At 28.3% G+C, this 15,750-nt stretch overlaps 2 protein-coding genes across 5 annotated transcripts; one reads left to right on the top strand and one right to left on the bottom strand.

Annotated features, from left to right (window-relative positions):
* Nucleotides 1-4,167: 4,167 nt before the first annotated feature.
* LOC119681882 (arginyl-tRNA--protein transferase 1-like) lies at nucleotides 4,168-9,703 on the bottom strand. 4 transcript variants are annotated; one of them, XM_038095184.1, is made up of 10 exons: nucleotides 9,611-9,703; nucleotides 7,774-7,900; nucleotides 7,354-7,700; nucleotides 7,101-7,285; nucleotides 6,054-6,203; nucleotides 5,782-5,963; nucleotides 5,563-5,726; nucleotides 5,349-5,500; nucleotides 4,422-4,484; nucleotides 4,168-4,311 (listed from the first exon to the last, which is right to left on the bottom strand). In XM_038095184.1, the coding sequence occupies exons 2-10, from the start codon at nucleotides 7,896-7,898 to the stop codon at nucleotides 4,210-4,212; spliced, it is 1,470 nt and encodes a 489-aa protein (XP_037951112.1). In that variant the 5' UTR covers nucleotides 7,899-7,900; nucleotides 9,611-9,703; the 3' UTR covers nucleotides 4,168-4,209. The 4 variants fall into 4 exon arrangements, with proteins under 4 accessions (XP_037951112.1, XP_037951110.1, XP_037951109.1 ...); XM_038095182.1 differs by lacking the exons at nucleotides 6,054-6,203; nucleotides 9,611-9,703 and adding exons at nucleotides 6,245-6,391; nucleotides 8,865-9,183; XM_038095181.1 differs by lacking the exon at nucleotides 9,611-9,703 and adding an exon at nucleotides 8,865-9,182.
* Nucleotides 9,704-12,405: 2,702 nt separating this feature from the next.
* Nucleotides 12,406-15,102, top strand: LOC119680503 (putative sodium-dependent multivitamin transporter). The gene is made up of 2 exons (XM_038093333.1): nucleotides 12,406-13,853; nucleotides 14,157-15,102. Exons 1-2 carry the CDS (start codon nucleotides 12,875-12,877, stop codon nucleotides 14,930-14,932), a joined length of 1,755 nt encoding a protein of 584 aa, XP_037949261.1. The 5' UTR covers nucleotides 12,406-12,874; the 3' UTR covers nucleotides 14,933-15,102.
* Nucleotides 15,103-15,750: the final 648 nt, after the last annotated feature.

Here is a 15,750-nt window from a genome sequence, read left to right on the forward strand (position 1 = left end):
TGAATGATATGGAATAATATTAACTTTTGTTGTGAAACTTTCGATTTAGATTATATTATGATATGACAGTACGTTTACGTGATCACAATTAAGTCAAAAAATATTTAGTAATATATTTCAATTTTTGAAGAAAATCTATACAAATGAGATCCGATATTTGTAAGTGTAAGCATATTAGTTGAACCTGTTTCCTCTGGAAGCCCAATTCAGGCCAATAACAGAGCCAATGTTTGATTGTTTCTTTTTCCTGTACTTTTCCACAGTTTCTAGGATAAATATTTAAGGGACTGCGCGGTTTCCTTGCATGAGTTCCAATACATCATTTTTTTGAATGAGGTCCTAAAAGACTTATGATGACATATGACTTAAATAACTTAACTTAATAATAAATAAAAGTATTAATTAAGGTTTTAATAACATATAGTCTCAGAAATGGAAAGATTATCTCCCTAACGCATAAGTAATGTTAATATAAAAATAAATGAAAGTACTTAATGTATATTGTTGGTCAAATACAGAATATATAGAATATGGTCAAATATATCAAATATAGAAGTTGAAGTAAAGAAACTAATTAAGCAAACTATTAAGTTGACCATGTAGTTAATTTAGTGATGTGATTTAGTAATGTAATGTTGTTCATTTTAAGATGATGTTGTTAGAATATGTTTATAACTAAGATAATTCAAAAACTTTCCTTACAGCAGCTTTAATTAATTATTATATTTACTTTTAATTAAATTGTAATGAAAGTTTTAATGACTACTTTATAGATAATTGTTGGGATTAAATACGCGAAGTCTTAACAACAGTTAGTGCTTTAATAACCAGAAAAGAACACTTAATTCGTATTATTCTGTACATATAACAATAGAGAATGTAGTGAACTGAATTCTATATATCTCACAAATACTCAAGAGCAGTTGGAAAAAAATGTTTCTTTATCAATATCTTTATGACAAACTGTCCTTACGTTGATAACTCGAATGAGAACAATTATCTCTAAAGTGAATCTGTTCAATAATATTTATTAGTTTCTATTTAATAATGTTTAAGCCGCGTTTAACAATCAATCATTGAAAGTTCTTTATTGTTGAATTAACAATATACGTATTCGAATAAATGAGGTAATCAATTAGTTAAAAACGGGATTATAATTACACAATACAAATGAATAGAATAAAATATAATAATAAATACAATACAAAAACGGATGGAGTATTGAAACTAGTGGTATTACTTTCTAGTATAAGTATTCGGTATTTTTTATGGGGTTACTTTTAGTGTAAGCAGACAAACAGACGAATATGGCGAGATCCATTCGTTACTCGAACTGATCGACTTAACTTCACTAACCAAAATAACATATTTTAAATTTTCTATTATTTCACTCTAAAAATTCTAAACTGTACTTAAGAAAATTTAGAAATGGTTCTCGGAACAATAGATTATGTTTAATATCAACATGGTTCAAGAATGCTAATTTCAAGAAACAATTATTGGAGAAACTATTGCGATGGTAATAAAGTAAAACACATTAAACATCTTTTCTGTTTCAGGTGATAGATATCTCATATGCAACCAACGTCAACTCTATCGAGGTCACCACAATTTGTGAAATGAACGAAGTAGTTTAGCGTGAGTTAGTAATGTGATGCGGACAACCAGGATGATGTTGTAGCACAACTAATTAATTAATCTAAGTTGGCGACCATACGTACCTACCCACCAAACGCTAGATTAACTGATTTACTATTACGACTTTAGAGTTAAATATAAAAAAAAGAAAAAATTTGTTTACGTTTTAGAGATGTTTCTTGTTTAAGAACTTTATAGAACTCTATAGATTTGTGAATCCTCACTCACTGATTTACGACGCAGCTTTTCCAAAATGTATACCTGTTAATATACGACTTCATCAATCAAATTTTAAAAACCCAAATATTTATTTGTTTATAAAAATGTTTTCGAATATTATAATTTTATTAACGTATTTTAAAGTAAATAAAATAAAAATAACGTGAAACATCATTTCATAAAAAATGTTTTGCAAAAAATGTGTCAAAAATCGTTGATGACAAACCGAGTCACATGTCTCGGTGGTTTTCAAGTTTCAGCAGAAATTAATTAAGTTTTTTACCTTAAAAATGTTTTTAAATATTTTTACTAATTTACAGCTATACGCATATTGACCATATTGATCTATAAGAGGGGCTGGTTTCAATATCAAAACGAATAATAATCACAAATAAAAATCTATTTATATATTTTCAGGTTTTGCATTATAACGCATCACCAAACATTTTAGAGATTGATTGATTCATTGAGGCATGGACGTGACTTTTAACAGCAGATGACAAGATTTTTTTCATCTTCGCGAATTTAATAACTTTTAATTAATACTTATAATGGGTTTACCCGTAATAATACTCGGATTAAAAACTCGGAAGAGTGAATCTAACGCTAATATGCAAAGCAATGTACTAAGAACGTACGTACTAAGCCGTACTAGACAAGTGTTAGTTAATACCTCTTACCAGCCTATTTATTATATTAACACATTAAATATCTAAATAATTACACAAAATTACAAAGCTCCTAACTATTTGTGTTAATGCAAAAACGTGTTGAAAAATTGATTTATGAGTTCTATTTTGAACGGCATAAATCTTCTACTTAATGATATACCTAACATATATCGATGTTACAAAACTATTTTATGGATAGTTAGCCAGGGAGAATAATTTGTTACAGCAATTTTTAATTCGTACACAAATAAATTAAATTTATCTTAACAATTTACAACGATGAGTGCCAATTAGCAGTTAGTTGAGCTGCTAAAAATTATATACTTCTCTACCAACAACATTTTCAGCTCCAATTTGTTGTTGTCGCAATTTTGTTCAAAACCAAAATAAAATAAAACAAAACTTAACAATTCTCTTAGAGGAACTATAAATTCTTTTATTGATGCTACAAACGACAAATGATTTTATTTGCTTATCGTCTTGATAAGAAGACTAAGTTGATAAGAAGCACTTCGCGTTTATGTGCGTTTATCATGAGCTTAAACCACAACGACGATCTTTTTGCAAGATGGTCACACTAATGCATAGTACACTGAAAAAAATATTGTTTTCTTTCATATCTTAACGCAATAATGGAAACTTTATTAGGTATTAATAATCTTCATCATCATCTACTCGTGTTGAATATACAAAGCAAGCAAAATTGTGCGTTATTTATAAAAATATGTAGTTGAAATTAGGTATGTATGTGGAAATTATTTAGTGTCTTTACTAAAAATCTTTCAGAAAAGCTTCGAGGTAATATGAAGATTGATTTTTAAAATTAGGAGAAGTTTTTCCAAAAAACTCTTTCAAAATATAATATTTCTCACATAAGTTTTTGAAATTATGCCTATATACATATTTAAAAATTTTACCTAATAATTATTATTATTTCCATACTCCATTAGGTGCTTAAGGAGTCTACCAAAGTTTTCCACTAGTTTCTATTTTGTGATATTGCTCTCAACTCGTTAAACGATTTACCCGTCTCCTGCTGAACTGTCCTTCTCCAGGTCATTGCTTGTCTACCTCTACGCCTAGTCTCCTGGGGGTTCAAAGTAAGGCTTACGCAGTGTGTGTTCAATCCAACCATACTTCTTTCTTCTTATCTCGCTGTTTACGTTTGTTTGGTGCGTTATTCTCCATAACTCTTCGTTTGAAATCGTTCTAGACCACCTTATGGCCTAATAATAGAAAACTATAATCTGCATCAAAGTAGAGATATTCGAGTTGATTGTTGATATATTAAAATCAAATTAAACATAACTTATGATTATAACTTGGTATACTTTTTTAGTGGCGGTCATGTAAACGGTATGTAAAAGGATTAAAGCTTCGAGAAAGGTGAAGATAATGTCTTCGCTTATAAGTACACAAATTATAAAACAATTATATATAATACAATAATAATTTTATTTTTATTTTTTTTAAGAAGAAATTCATTATTTTTAATAATTAAAAATTGACTAATAATATAATAATTTAAATAAAAAGGAAATATTAAATTCATTTTAATGTTTACACTAATAATTTATAATAAATATTTAAGTTTTAACAAGAAAGTAATTTTTACAATGTTTTTCACATATAACTCTTTTTTCACAAATATTTGACAAATATGACTCTAATGAATATAAGATTAAATATCATTTTTAAAATAAGTCAATCGATGAGCACACTTTTTTCCAACCAGTTTACAATATTCAATAATTATATCACGATCGTCATTTTCACCAGTTATCTGCAATATTTTAAAAACAAGTTATTAAAGAAGTTAGAAAGCGTCATTTTATTTATTTTATATTTTCTACTCTATTTGTAGGTTCTGAAACTAATGTGTATAGGAATTACCTCCTTGTAAATTCTGCTCCTTATAATGTCCAGAATGTTGTCAATGTGTTTTATTTTAAAAGACTGTAATGACATTTAAAAGGAGCAGAGTTTTATATATGTTTAGTGTACAAGATATGGATTGCTTTTTATGTTAAGGTGATCTTATGCATGCACTTTATTTACTTAAACATATTTAAGAGACAATGATGGACATATTAAAAAATTGTGTACAAGTTTTTTAGACAAAATTCAGTGTTGTGTGGTAATAACTATAAAACTTTGATAAAGATAATAATAATGTTTATTTTCAACTAAATAAAAAAATATTATTTATTTCATTTCATAAAAGAGTTAAGTCAAGTATTGAACTTGTTCTGATTGATAAGTGGAGTTACTTTCTTGTTCATAAACATTTTACACAAAGAGTTATGTTACAAATCAAGGAGTTTTGTTAGCTTGTAAAAATACAATTTTAAATAATTGATTTGCTCGAGATAATATCCTTGTTGTTGCAACTTTTTGTTTGGTTTGAGTATATTTTTACATTTGCTTTGTTTTTTTTTTCCTACTCTAATATATGTCTTACACATTGAAATAAAAGAATAAAATAATAATATAATTAACAGTAGCTGCAATAATGTAAACAGCACAATAATTATTGATGAATAAAATTGCTGTTAAACCAAACTTCGACTTAAAACGCTTATATATATGTATTTTGTTACATACAAATGCAAAGTGAAAACATAGTTACATTAAGATTAAAAAGAAATCATTTTTAAATCAAAAAACTAATCTATTTCAAACTTATCTTTTCAATACAATTAAAAAAAAAATATTTCATGATTAATAACATGTCCATTAAGTAATGCAGACAGCCCTACATAGCCCTACACGATTATTAACAATTATTTATAAGAATTTTTTTTAAATTTTATAGTTTACCTGAATATATTGAGGATAGGTAACGAAGTGACGTTGATTTACAAGTAAACGTACTTTATCCAAGTCTCGTATTTCGAACTTATTTGGATCTTCATCGCTTAAATTCGAATTTAACCGTTGGTATTTATTTTCATCCAATTTATCTCGAATTTCTAAATTTAATTTATTTAGTGTTCTTACTAGAATTACATAATGAAATTTAATAATTTTATACCTTGTGTAAGTAAACACCAACTATATGACTCTGGACACAATAGATAGGAGGGTGCAAGTTTACCTTTGTAACGCATTTTTGGGCAGGAATGTATATAAAAACCCATATAATAATATTTAATAGCATCTACGTGTGTTGATAATTGTTGTACAAACTCTATTTCTCTGCAAAGTTAAGAAATAAATTACGAAAAAAACTTTTTTTCTTACAAAGACTTACCTTAAGGATGCATATGTACCCAAGGATAGAAAACTATAATCTGGATCATAGAAAAAATATACGGAGCTAACACAGTATGGTAATATATCAATTACACCAACTGCAATTAATTTATCATCAAGCCAATATTGCTGATGAAAAGAACCATAACCAGTTGGAGCACCATTTACAGGTTCAATCATCTAAAAATAAGATATCGTTAAATTTACCAATATATTTATACAAAATGTTTTTATGTTTTAATGTATATATATATGTTTGATATACGAGACCTCTATCGGAGACTCCTGTAAAAACTCTAAATAACTATTCACATCCAGTGGTGGATCATTATGTATCAATATCTGATACTTTTTATACAATGCAAAAGTTTTCATCAGCGTATTTCTGAACTGGTTACTATTCACTTCCACTAGAATTAGCTGAAATATATAAATAATTTTATTTTATAATATTAATTTACCTTTAAACAAGATTTGTATAGAAATCGCTCTAATCTATGGTAACTAAGACTTTCTGGACTGTCTTTGTGTATTTGCGTTTGATATTTTGAATATATTCTGAATTCATCAGAATTTGGTTTAATTGTCACAGATGGGACAAGAAGAATCTGTAAATATGATAGTATCATGTGTTCAAATATTATGTACCTCTATATAACGTAATTGGATTATTATGATATCAGATAATAGTATAAATAGTGATAGTGTTACTATCACTTATAAAATGTTTTATTTTATCAAGATTTTGTCATTCTGATTATATTGGTCACATCAAATATGCACAGAAATTTGTACCAAAAACAATCAAAATTTTAATATTGTATTATCATATTTCCCAAAACTATAGCTGATACTGGATATAATTATGTGTATTTATGCGTATGTGTGTAATATCTTTTCTCCACTTTTAAGCCTGATAAACGTTGAAATTGTTAAGTAATTTTACTTTGAATTCATATTTTTAAAATGTAGATATTATAATCTCATGAATGGCCAAGGAAAGGATGTAATATGCTCCGAAACCACAAAATTTCAGCTTTTGATTATATGTATTATTTTACAATTTAAATAAATATAGGATAATAATACAATTACAATATTTCGATACCAATCATATAATTTGACATTTAGTAACTACTTTAAAGGTGCAATTTTATCAAAATATTTTAATAATTTACTTTTAATTATCTTATTATCAAAATAACAGAAAGTATCATTTGATAAATTAATCAAATGATACTTAAATGAATACTACTTAGACAAACTATCAAATCTAATTATTTGCGATTTCAGCATATAATTCATTTCATATTTTACCTTTAGTTTGTGTTTATCGCTGGCAGTTGTATCATTTATATAATCCTGTAAACTTTTTTCTTTATTTTGTATCTTCGACTTAGAAGCCGTTGCTGCCTCTTCAGATATACCTCTTAAAGCGAGTTTGGTTCTTCTACGTTCCAACCGCATTTGTTTAGCTTTCTTGCAAACTGGTCTCTCTAAAGCTGTTAAATATAAAAATGTTTAATTCAAATTATATGAACGTTAATTATATGAACTTAACAAATCTCACATTGCTGTGAACTGTCATTTTGTTCACTATTTTCACATAGTTGTGAACTGGCACTTGTTTTTGGTATAGCAGTATTCGCATCTTGTGAGACATTTTTAATTTGTGCATTTTGTTTATTTTGCAAATTTGTTGTACAGTTTTCACGAGTTTTTGTCACAATATCGGCAAGATTAATATCAGTTTTTGGTACATCAATTATTCCAGATTCTTCGCAATTTCTTTCAGTATCCATGGAATTTTCTATACGTTCTTCATGTTGCTCTTTTTTGCCGTCACGTAAAAAACGATTCATACGCCTCAAGATTTTTTTATGAGTCTTTGTTAATTTAAATTCCAAAGCGTCACATCTAAATAATTTTAACATAAATATAACATGTTATACTTATAAAAAAAATAATAATTAAGCTGTGAAACTATTACTTAATGGTATAGCATGGACAACAAGTTTTTATATTGTCTGGCTTATAACAATAAAGTCCAGCCCGCCGCCAACCTCGATCAATTAAATCCTGATATTCCTGTGGCGTTAAGCCATAGGCATGCATTCCTTAAATAAAAAAAAAAACATTTTAATTGATGTGCTCATAAAACATATTACAAAGTTAATGACATAAATGCGTTGAGGTAGAAACGAATGCCAAAGTTGAATAACCGATGGTGCTTGCGGTAAAATCTATCAATTAATTTATACACAACTAATAACAAAGTTATATATGTATATTCTAATGAGAATGACTTTTCATTTTTAAACAGGTTCTATGTTTGTTTATTTTTTTTTATGCAAATGAGTTTAAAAACTTTTGCTTTTAATCAAAGCCATGTCATCTGTATTATGGTATTTATTTGTGGATATATAATCCACAAATGCCAGTTCTACTATTTTAAATTATTGCTTCAACGACAGCAGGAAATTAAACAAATTTGCAGTATTTCAACTAATTACATTTTAAATATTGACAAATACCAGTTCAAATAATTGTGGACATAAATGGATATGAAATAATATTTCGTTAAGGAATTGGCTTCATAACAAAGTGAGATTAACAAATTTTCGAAATGGCAATCGATGAGTAAAGCAGTTAAATCCTCAATTCTAATGTCAACTGACTCAGCATAACTTGATCTTGCTTACTAAGCAAGTATGAATTTATATTTAAAAGTAGTATTTTCTATCTAATAGCACATATTGAACAAAAAACGTGTTCTATGTATATTTTACGTGATAACTATATCCTATATTTATTAATATTTATCTCTCATTTTCGTTGCTTCTTGGCAAAAACTATTTTATTAATAGCAGTGCATACGTAGTTTTATGCTTACTAAACACGCAATCGCATTCGGCGAAGTGCAGGAAAATGAGTCATATACCTTAAATCCTTTGAATAGTATTTATTTCAATAATTACTTTAGCATTTCATAACCATAGCAAAATCAAAACCTTTATAACTAAAAAATTGTTTTTTTCTGCAAAATATATTTTAAATAACTTTTATTTTATTTATTCTTACCATGTGAATTACTACATTTCACCCCTTTGCAATATCCGCATCTACTTTTTTGATATCCGTAATAGTTAATCAAAGAATAATCCATTGCATAATAAATATATTTTTCAAACTTCCAAGAATTCTATTAAAGAAGCTATTTAAAAGCGCCGACGAGTACTTAAACTTTTCGACTCAGTAATATGAATCGTTCGCCATACGTCAAAATTAAAAGCAGCTGACAGTTTGAAGTAAACTTTTAATCGATAAATAAATTCTAACATACATAGTTGTATTTTTAAAGTATGTTTGGTTTAAACGTTTCGTTTTGTTTACATATAAAAAACTTCTCTCTATCATAATATTGTGCTGATTTTATCAGGTTTTTTTTAAGATAGAAAGTTGAAGTTATTTCTGAATTATATTTCTGAAGTAACTCGATTAATTACTTCTCATAACAACTTTTTAAAAATACATATCATAAAATTTTCGTTCAACGTCTTTATATTGATTACGATTTCATAATTATTGATATGTTTATGACATAAGATTTTTGCGCATTATTTTGGTAATATGTATGTTGCTTAAAAATAAGTTCAATTGTTTTCATATAACATGTTCTCTACATATTGTACATTTTTAAAAATATCTAACATAAAATATTATTTCTTTAATCAGCAAAGTAATTAATTGTATTTACTTCATAAATTTATATATTCTAAATTGCTATAATACAAATTTTTTTCTTATTTATCTAATTAAATATTTACCTTAACATTATATGTTTCCAAGTAAAGCGATTTGAGCATAATATTCTTCTTGTATTGTTTTGCAAACAGTTTATATCGACTATTATTTTTCAATGCGAAATGCTTTAAACTTTGTTGGTATACTTTTTTGAGAGCAGCATAATTCTTGTTAAAAATAATCAATTTTAAAAAACTACTGTGAAAAGTCAACCAAAATTTTATTTCTTAATTTTTGGAAAAAAAATCAATAGCTAATAGCTAAATAGTTAAAAAAAATGTTAGTTTTTTTATTAAGATTTTTATATATTAAATTTAATTTTTTTGAAATCTATTTAATTTTTTTTTTTGTAATTTCATATTGAAGGATACGCAAAGATCACATTACAAAAAAAAACTATACAATATTGTTCAGTAATTTTTAATTCAATAGAACGACTATCTTATTATCTTTCAATATACTACATGTGCATGCTAATAGCTAGATTGGATATTTTAAAATAATTTTTTAGTAAAAAATTTCACTACACAAAAAATATTAGATTTTTATTTTATATATTTTTGTTAACATTTATCTAATACATATAAATATGTATATCAAAGTGACGCTTTATTAATATTCGAACTAAATTTTATATATTATTCCATTAAAAAGCTAAGTTTTACAGGCTATTTCGACTTAAACGTAATCTATATATGCGTCGACTGGCTTAAGGCTCAACTAATTCAGACTTTACCAAATTCTGAAAACTGAAGTTAGTAGTGTGAACGTGGTAAATACCATATCTATGGAAATGTATTCACCCTGCGTACAAATTTTTAATACTAAATATCTTAATATTTTCTGAAAGCTGCTAGCAACCCTGTAAGATGAAAAAGCTCTGCGAACGAAAATATGTGAGTCGCGCATATGGTGTACAATAAGTTTCAACAGCAGTTCAGTTTACCGCATCGTGTCGGGAGTTTGTTGGCGGATGGGTTAGTAAATGTTTAAGTAAAATATAAATAGAAAGCGAAAGGTCGCGCGATACGTTTACAGCAAAAATAATAAAAATGTGTTTGTGAAATAATTAATGATTACTCAATGTTCTGGAATTGCGTATTAATAAAAAAAATATCAATAATCAAAATTAACCGATAGAGAATTCATGTACTAAAATCAGAAAGTGTTGGCTGAAATTTATATATGATTATACAATTTTGTTTTTGTTGCAAACAAATGTTTTGCTTCAAACTAATGGAAAATTAACAACAACCGTTTTATAAAACAAATCTAATTTAAACAAAACAATTGAATAAACATGTAATCCTTCTTTAATGAGTTTTAATTTCACAATTTCGAAACAGTTTTTGTGACACAAAATCGATTTTAGCTGCGACAAGTGCTACGGTCAACGGTCCTAGTCCGAGTTCGAGTTCATTATAATTTTAAATTTTTGGCTGCGTGTTGTTGCCGGCTTTTATAAAAAGTTCACATCTTATTTGTGTTATATTGATATTGTGGTCATATTTTAGGAGTGAATAAACAAACTTATTTTATATATAAGAATACATTACAGTGTTGTCTCTTGAGAAGAAACACAGCGACTGACAACATTCAGCGGAAATCAAAAATAGTTAGCAAAATTTGTAACGATTCTTTTACCGATTTTTATGGAGAAAATATCTATTATTATTATTATTATTGTTAGGGGATGTCGAACTGCGACCGTCGGGACTATTGTGCTTCCTTCTGGGTTGAAACTAGGTCTCTAAGCCTTGTTGCGTCAATAAGAAGTAGTATAGAACTTACTTTACAGAGTTTTATTACCTCTTCCGTAAGAGACAATACATTCCTAAGGGCCTATTTCGTATGTGCATTAGCGCAGGGCATTTTAACAGCACAGGTGTGGTCGACTCTTCATTCTAATATCTAACAGTTCACATAAAATTTCAAACAGTTCACATAAAATAATAATGTTTTACGACAAATTACTCGGAATTGAAGAATTATGTTAGGCTTATAATAAAGGCTTTTAGATTCAATTATTTATACCAAATATTTTTATACGTTTATTGCAGAAATTATTTTTTTTTACAAGTCTAGACGTTTCAGCTTCAGTTCTTTCACATAAAAAATGGTAGGGCTAGTACTGTCTTTTTTAAATTAATATTCTATAAGTGAGGTACTGATTATGTACCATGGAGCTATAGCCATTAAACTTAGTGCTAAAGTGAAAACTTTGAGGTGTTTCCATATTTAAACTGTAACAGTTCCCTATAAATATATTTGCAAAGTACTACCCTAAATATATTTGCAAAATAGAACTACCTTATTTTCTAAACTTAATTTAGACTCCTAACTATCACCACACAGTGTTTTAATTATTGATTTTTTGTCTTAACAAATTTCATTTCACATAAACTGAATTGTATCCATAAAAATCATTAGTAATCCATAATTTTTTCTTGCTTTTTTTAAAATGTTGGATTCTAATTGAGATGTGTTAGATGGAAAAAATAACTTGTGGTCTACATACGTAACAATCATAGCACTATTGACGTTAGACATATTGGCATTAGCCCAAACTAAGTCACATCAAAGTACGTCTGCGTTAACATAAGAAAAAAGAGATGTTTGATTACCAAAATTGACATAAGATAATATTTAATTCTAAGATAGTAGGGATTTAGTTCTATTTGTTTTTATTTTTATAATAGTCCTTGTTGCCAACCTGCAAAAACTTTTTATGTTCAGAACTATCTGTAATGATTATTGTATGAAATATCAAATCAAGTTTTATAAACTTTTAAAATAAACTAAGAAACTTTGGAAAAAGTGTCATCATTTTTACATACAAATTATTTGCAAAGGAAAAGGAATGATTGGTCGGTTATTATATGTAACTGCTAGTTGAAGACTTGAAGAGTTTATGACAGTGAAATCACTCCTAAAAATAAGAAATGCATAGCAATCTGAGAAAATTATTTACTGTAAGAGATCTATATTTTACTTTCTATTTTGATATCGGTTTACTTGACGCTAAAAAATCCGGAATGCTATATCTCTGTCTATTAAGTATATCTATCTTTGCAGAATTATAATATATGTTATCAAAAACAATGCCTACTCCCACATTATATTATTACAAAGTGAACAATAAACAATGATGTTAAACAAAAAACAATTTACAAAATAATAATTATTAAAATTATTTACTCGCGTTGCCTTATTAGTTATCAAAATCAAAACATTTACACTCTGCATTTTGTCATCTGACTGCGCCTGACAGAACAAAATTAACAAAGATGTCAAATTTTGATATTTGGGATGCTGCAGTGTTGATCACTATACTTATAATCTCTGCATCTATTGGAATCTACTACCGCTACACCGGTGGCAAGCAAAAAACCACCAAAGAGTATCTGATGGCTAATCAAAGCATGTCGGTTTTTCCAGTATCCTTTAGTTTGATGGCCAGTTTCATGTCTGCAATAACGCTATTAGGCGTTTCCAATGAAAGTTATCAGTTTGGCATTATGTTCTGCGTCATCAATCTGGCCTACGTTATCAGTACACCCATAGCTGCTTATCTATTTTTACCGGTTTTCTATCGTATGCGCACCACAAGTGTCTATGAATACTTGGAACGTAGATTTGGACACGCAACGCGTCTGGTAGCTTCTTTAGCTTATTCAGTACAAATGATACTCTACATGGGAATTGTGTTATATGCACCTGCACTTGCTTTAGAAGCGGTAACTGGAATACATAAAAACACAGCCATACTAGCCATAGGTTTCGTTTGTACATTTTATTCAACAATAGGAGGCATGAAGGCGGTACTAATCACCGATGTTTTTCAGTCTATTCTTATGTTCGCTGCCATTTATTCAGTAATTGTAGTGTCTGCACTTAAAGCTGAAGGAGGCTTAGGTGCCATTTGGAATGTTGCTGTTGAACGTGGGCGGATGGAAATTAATGAGTTCTCTTTAGATCCCACAGTACGACATACATTTTGGAGTTTAATTATTGGCGGTATAGTTACATATCTATCGCTTTACGGAGTTAATCAGACACAAGTACAGCGTTTATTAAGCGTGCGTGACTTGAAAGGTGCGCAAGCAGCACTTTGGTGGAATCTACCAATATTGAGTACTTTAAGTTTTAGCACGCTTTTCAGCGGTCTGGCTATATTTTATTACTACAGAAACTGCGATCCAGTACTTGAGGGTCGCATTAAATACCGGGATCAAATAATGCCACTGTTCGCTATAGATACAATGGGTAAGCAAATTTAGATATGCTTTTACCAAATTTAGTAAGATTTTACTGTTTGTAAGAAGTTTAGATTTAAACCTCTAATAATATGTTAAGATCTGGTATTATCGCTCATTTTCAAATAGTGAATATAGTTTAAGATGCTAAGAGATAGACACATTTTATATTATCCAAACTTCACTTATATTATCATATATAATTTACTGTAATATTATTATATTAAATTTACGAAGTGTAGCGCCCCGTCGGAATATAATTTTAATATTTTTTAAATTTTAATTTAGTATACCTTTCAAATTCTATTTACAGGTCAATATCCTGGACTTTGTGGCTTATTTGTATCTGGCATATTCTCAGGTAGTCTCTCCAGCATTTCTTCAGCCGTGAGTTCTCTTGCTGCCGTCACATTGGAAGATTATCTAAAACCTTTGTATAAAGTTTGCTTCAGAAGACCTATGACTGATTCGAATACAACTTTGCCATCAAAAATTATAGCCTGTTTATACGGCATAGTCTGCGTTGGTTTAGCATTTGGTGCTGGTTCACTAGGTGGCGTTCTTCAAGCATCTCTGACAATATTTGGAATTGTTGGTGGACCTTTATTGGCATTATTTACGCTGGGAATGTGCACTACGAGATCAAATCAACGCGGTGCGCTGCTGGGTTTATTAATTGGTTTAATGTTTTCATTTTGGATTGGTTTTGGAGGACCTAAACCACCACCACCTTCATTGCCACTTAGCGTTGATAACTGCACAGCTGCTATTAACACCACAATAAATGCAACATTGTCAATAATAACCACTACTCCTAAGCCACCTGTAGTTGAATATTTTTGGTTGTACAAGCTATCCTATTTGTGGTTCTCTGTGATTGGTTTCATCATAACGCTGGTTGTTGGCTATGCTTGCAGTGTATGGCTTGAGCTCCTAAATTTGGCCGACAATACACAAATCTACTTGAACGCTGCGCGCAAGCAAGTGGATTACGATTTGTTTGTACCGCCACTGTCACGGAAACTGAGGGAAGCAGCAGTCGAAGAGCTGACTAAACTGAATTCCTACGAAGCACGCTTAGTACAATAATTTTTGAATTTCAGTAAGCTTGGTATGGTTTTTTTAATAATTGTAAAAACGCTTAAACTATTTGCAGGATTTAGAATTATTTATAACGTATTAAAATATATATATCAGGCAAGTTTATGTTGAAAAATATTGTTTAATATACTGCCACTTTAACATCCTTCATTGTGGTTCTTTAGTTAAACTAATTATTTTATTTTAAGACAAATAATAGGTATTTTATATTTATTTTTTTATATCAAAAAAAATTTAATAATTTATTTATAATATATTTTATATTAATTCATTTGTTTTTATTATTCTGTTAGTGAAGTATTTTTTAACAGCCAAAAGAAATTCTTCACTAGTTTTTTTAAAAAAAATGTCTTTATAAGAGTTTATATGTTCAAAATACCAATTATTTAAGTTCTAACTTAGTTTAGAAAGCATTATGGCCATATTGGCAATGGTACGTTTAAGAGAGATCGATGATAATGCATCTTAAAGTGGACCACTGACTTCTAAAAATAGTGAATCCTATTTACTATGGAACTAAAGACAATAAACTATTAAAAGATTATTGGTTTTTTTTTAAGCGAAGGTTTATTAGAAATTTGAATTAACTTTTGGTGACTGCATAATATTTTTAAAATTTTAAAAACAATTTCAAAAAAAATTTATTATAATAATTTGTTACCGGGCTAATTGGTCAAATTTTAATATAAATAAAAAGACACTAATTTATTATTTATATTTAAAAATCGTTTATAATTTATTTCCGATATTTCGACTATCTTCGATAGTCATCTTCAGGGAAAACTACACAAAATATAGGATGTTCA

Source organism: Teleopsis dalmanni, chromosome 2, assembly GCF_002237135.1.
Source record: "Teleopsis dalmanni isolate 2A chromosome 2, ASM223713v2, whole genome shotgun sequence".
Taxonomy (NCBI): Eukaryota; Metazoa; Arthropoda; class Insecta; order Diptera; family Diopsidae; genus Teleopsis; species Teleopsis dalmanni.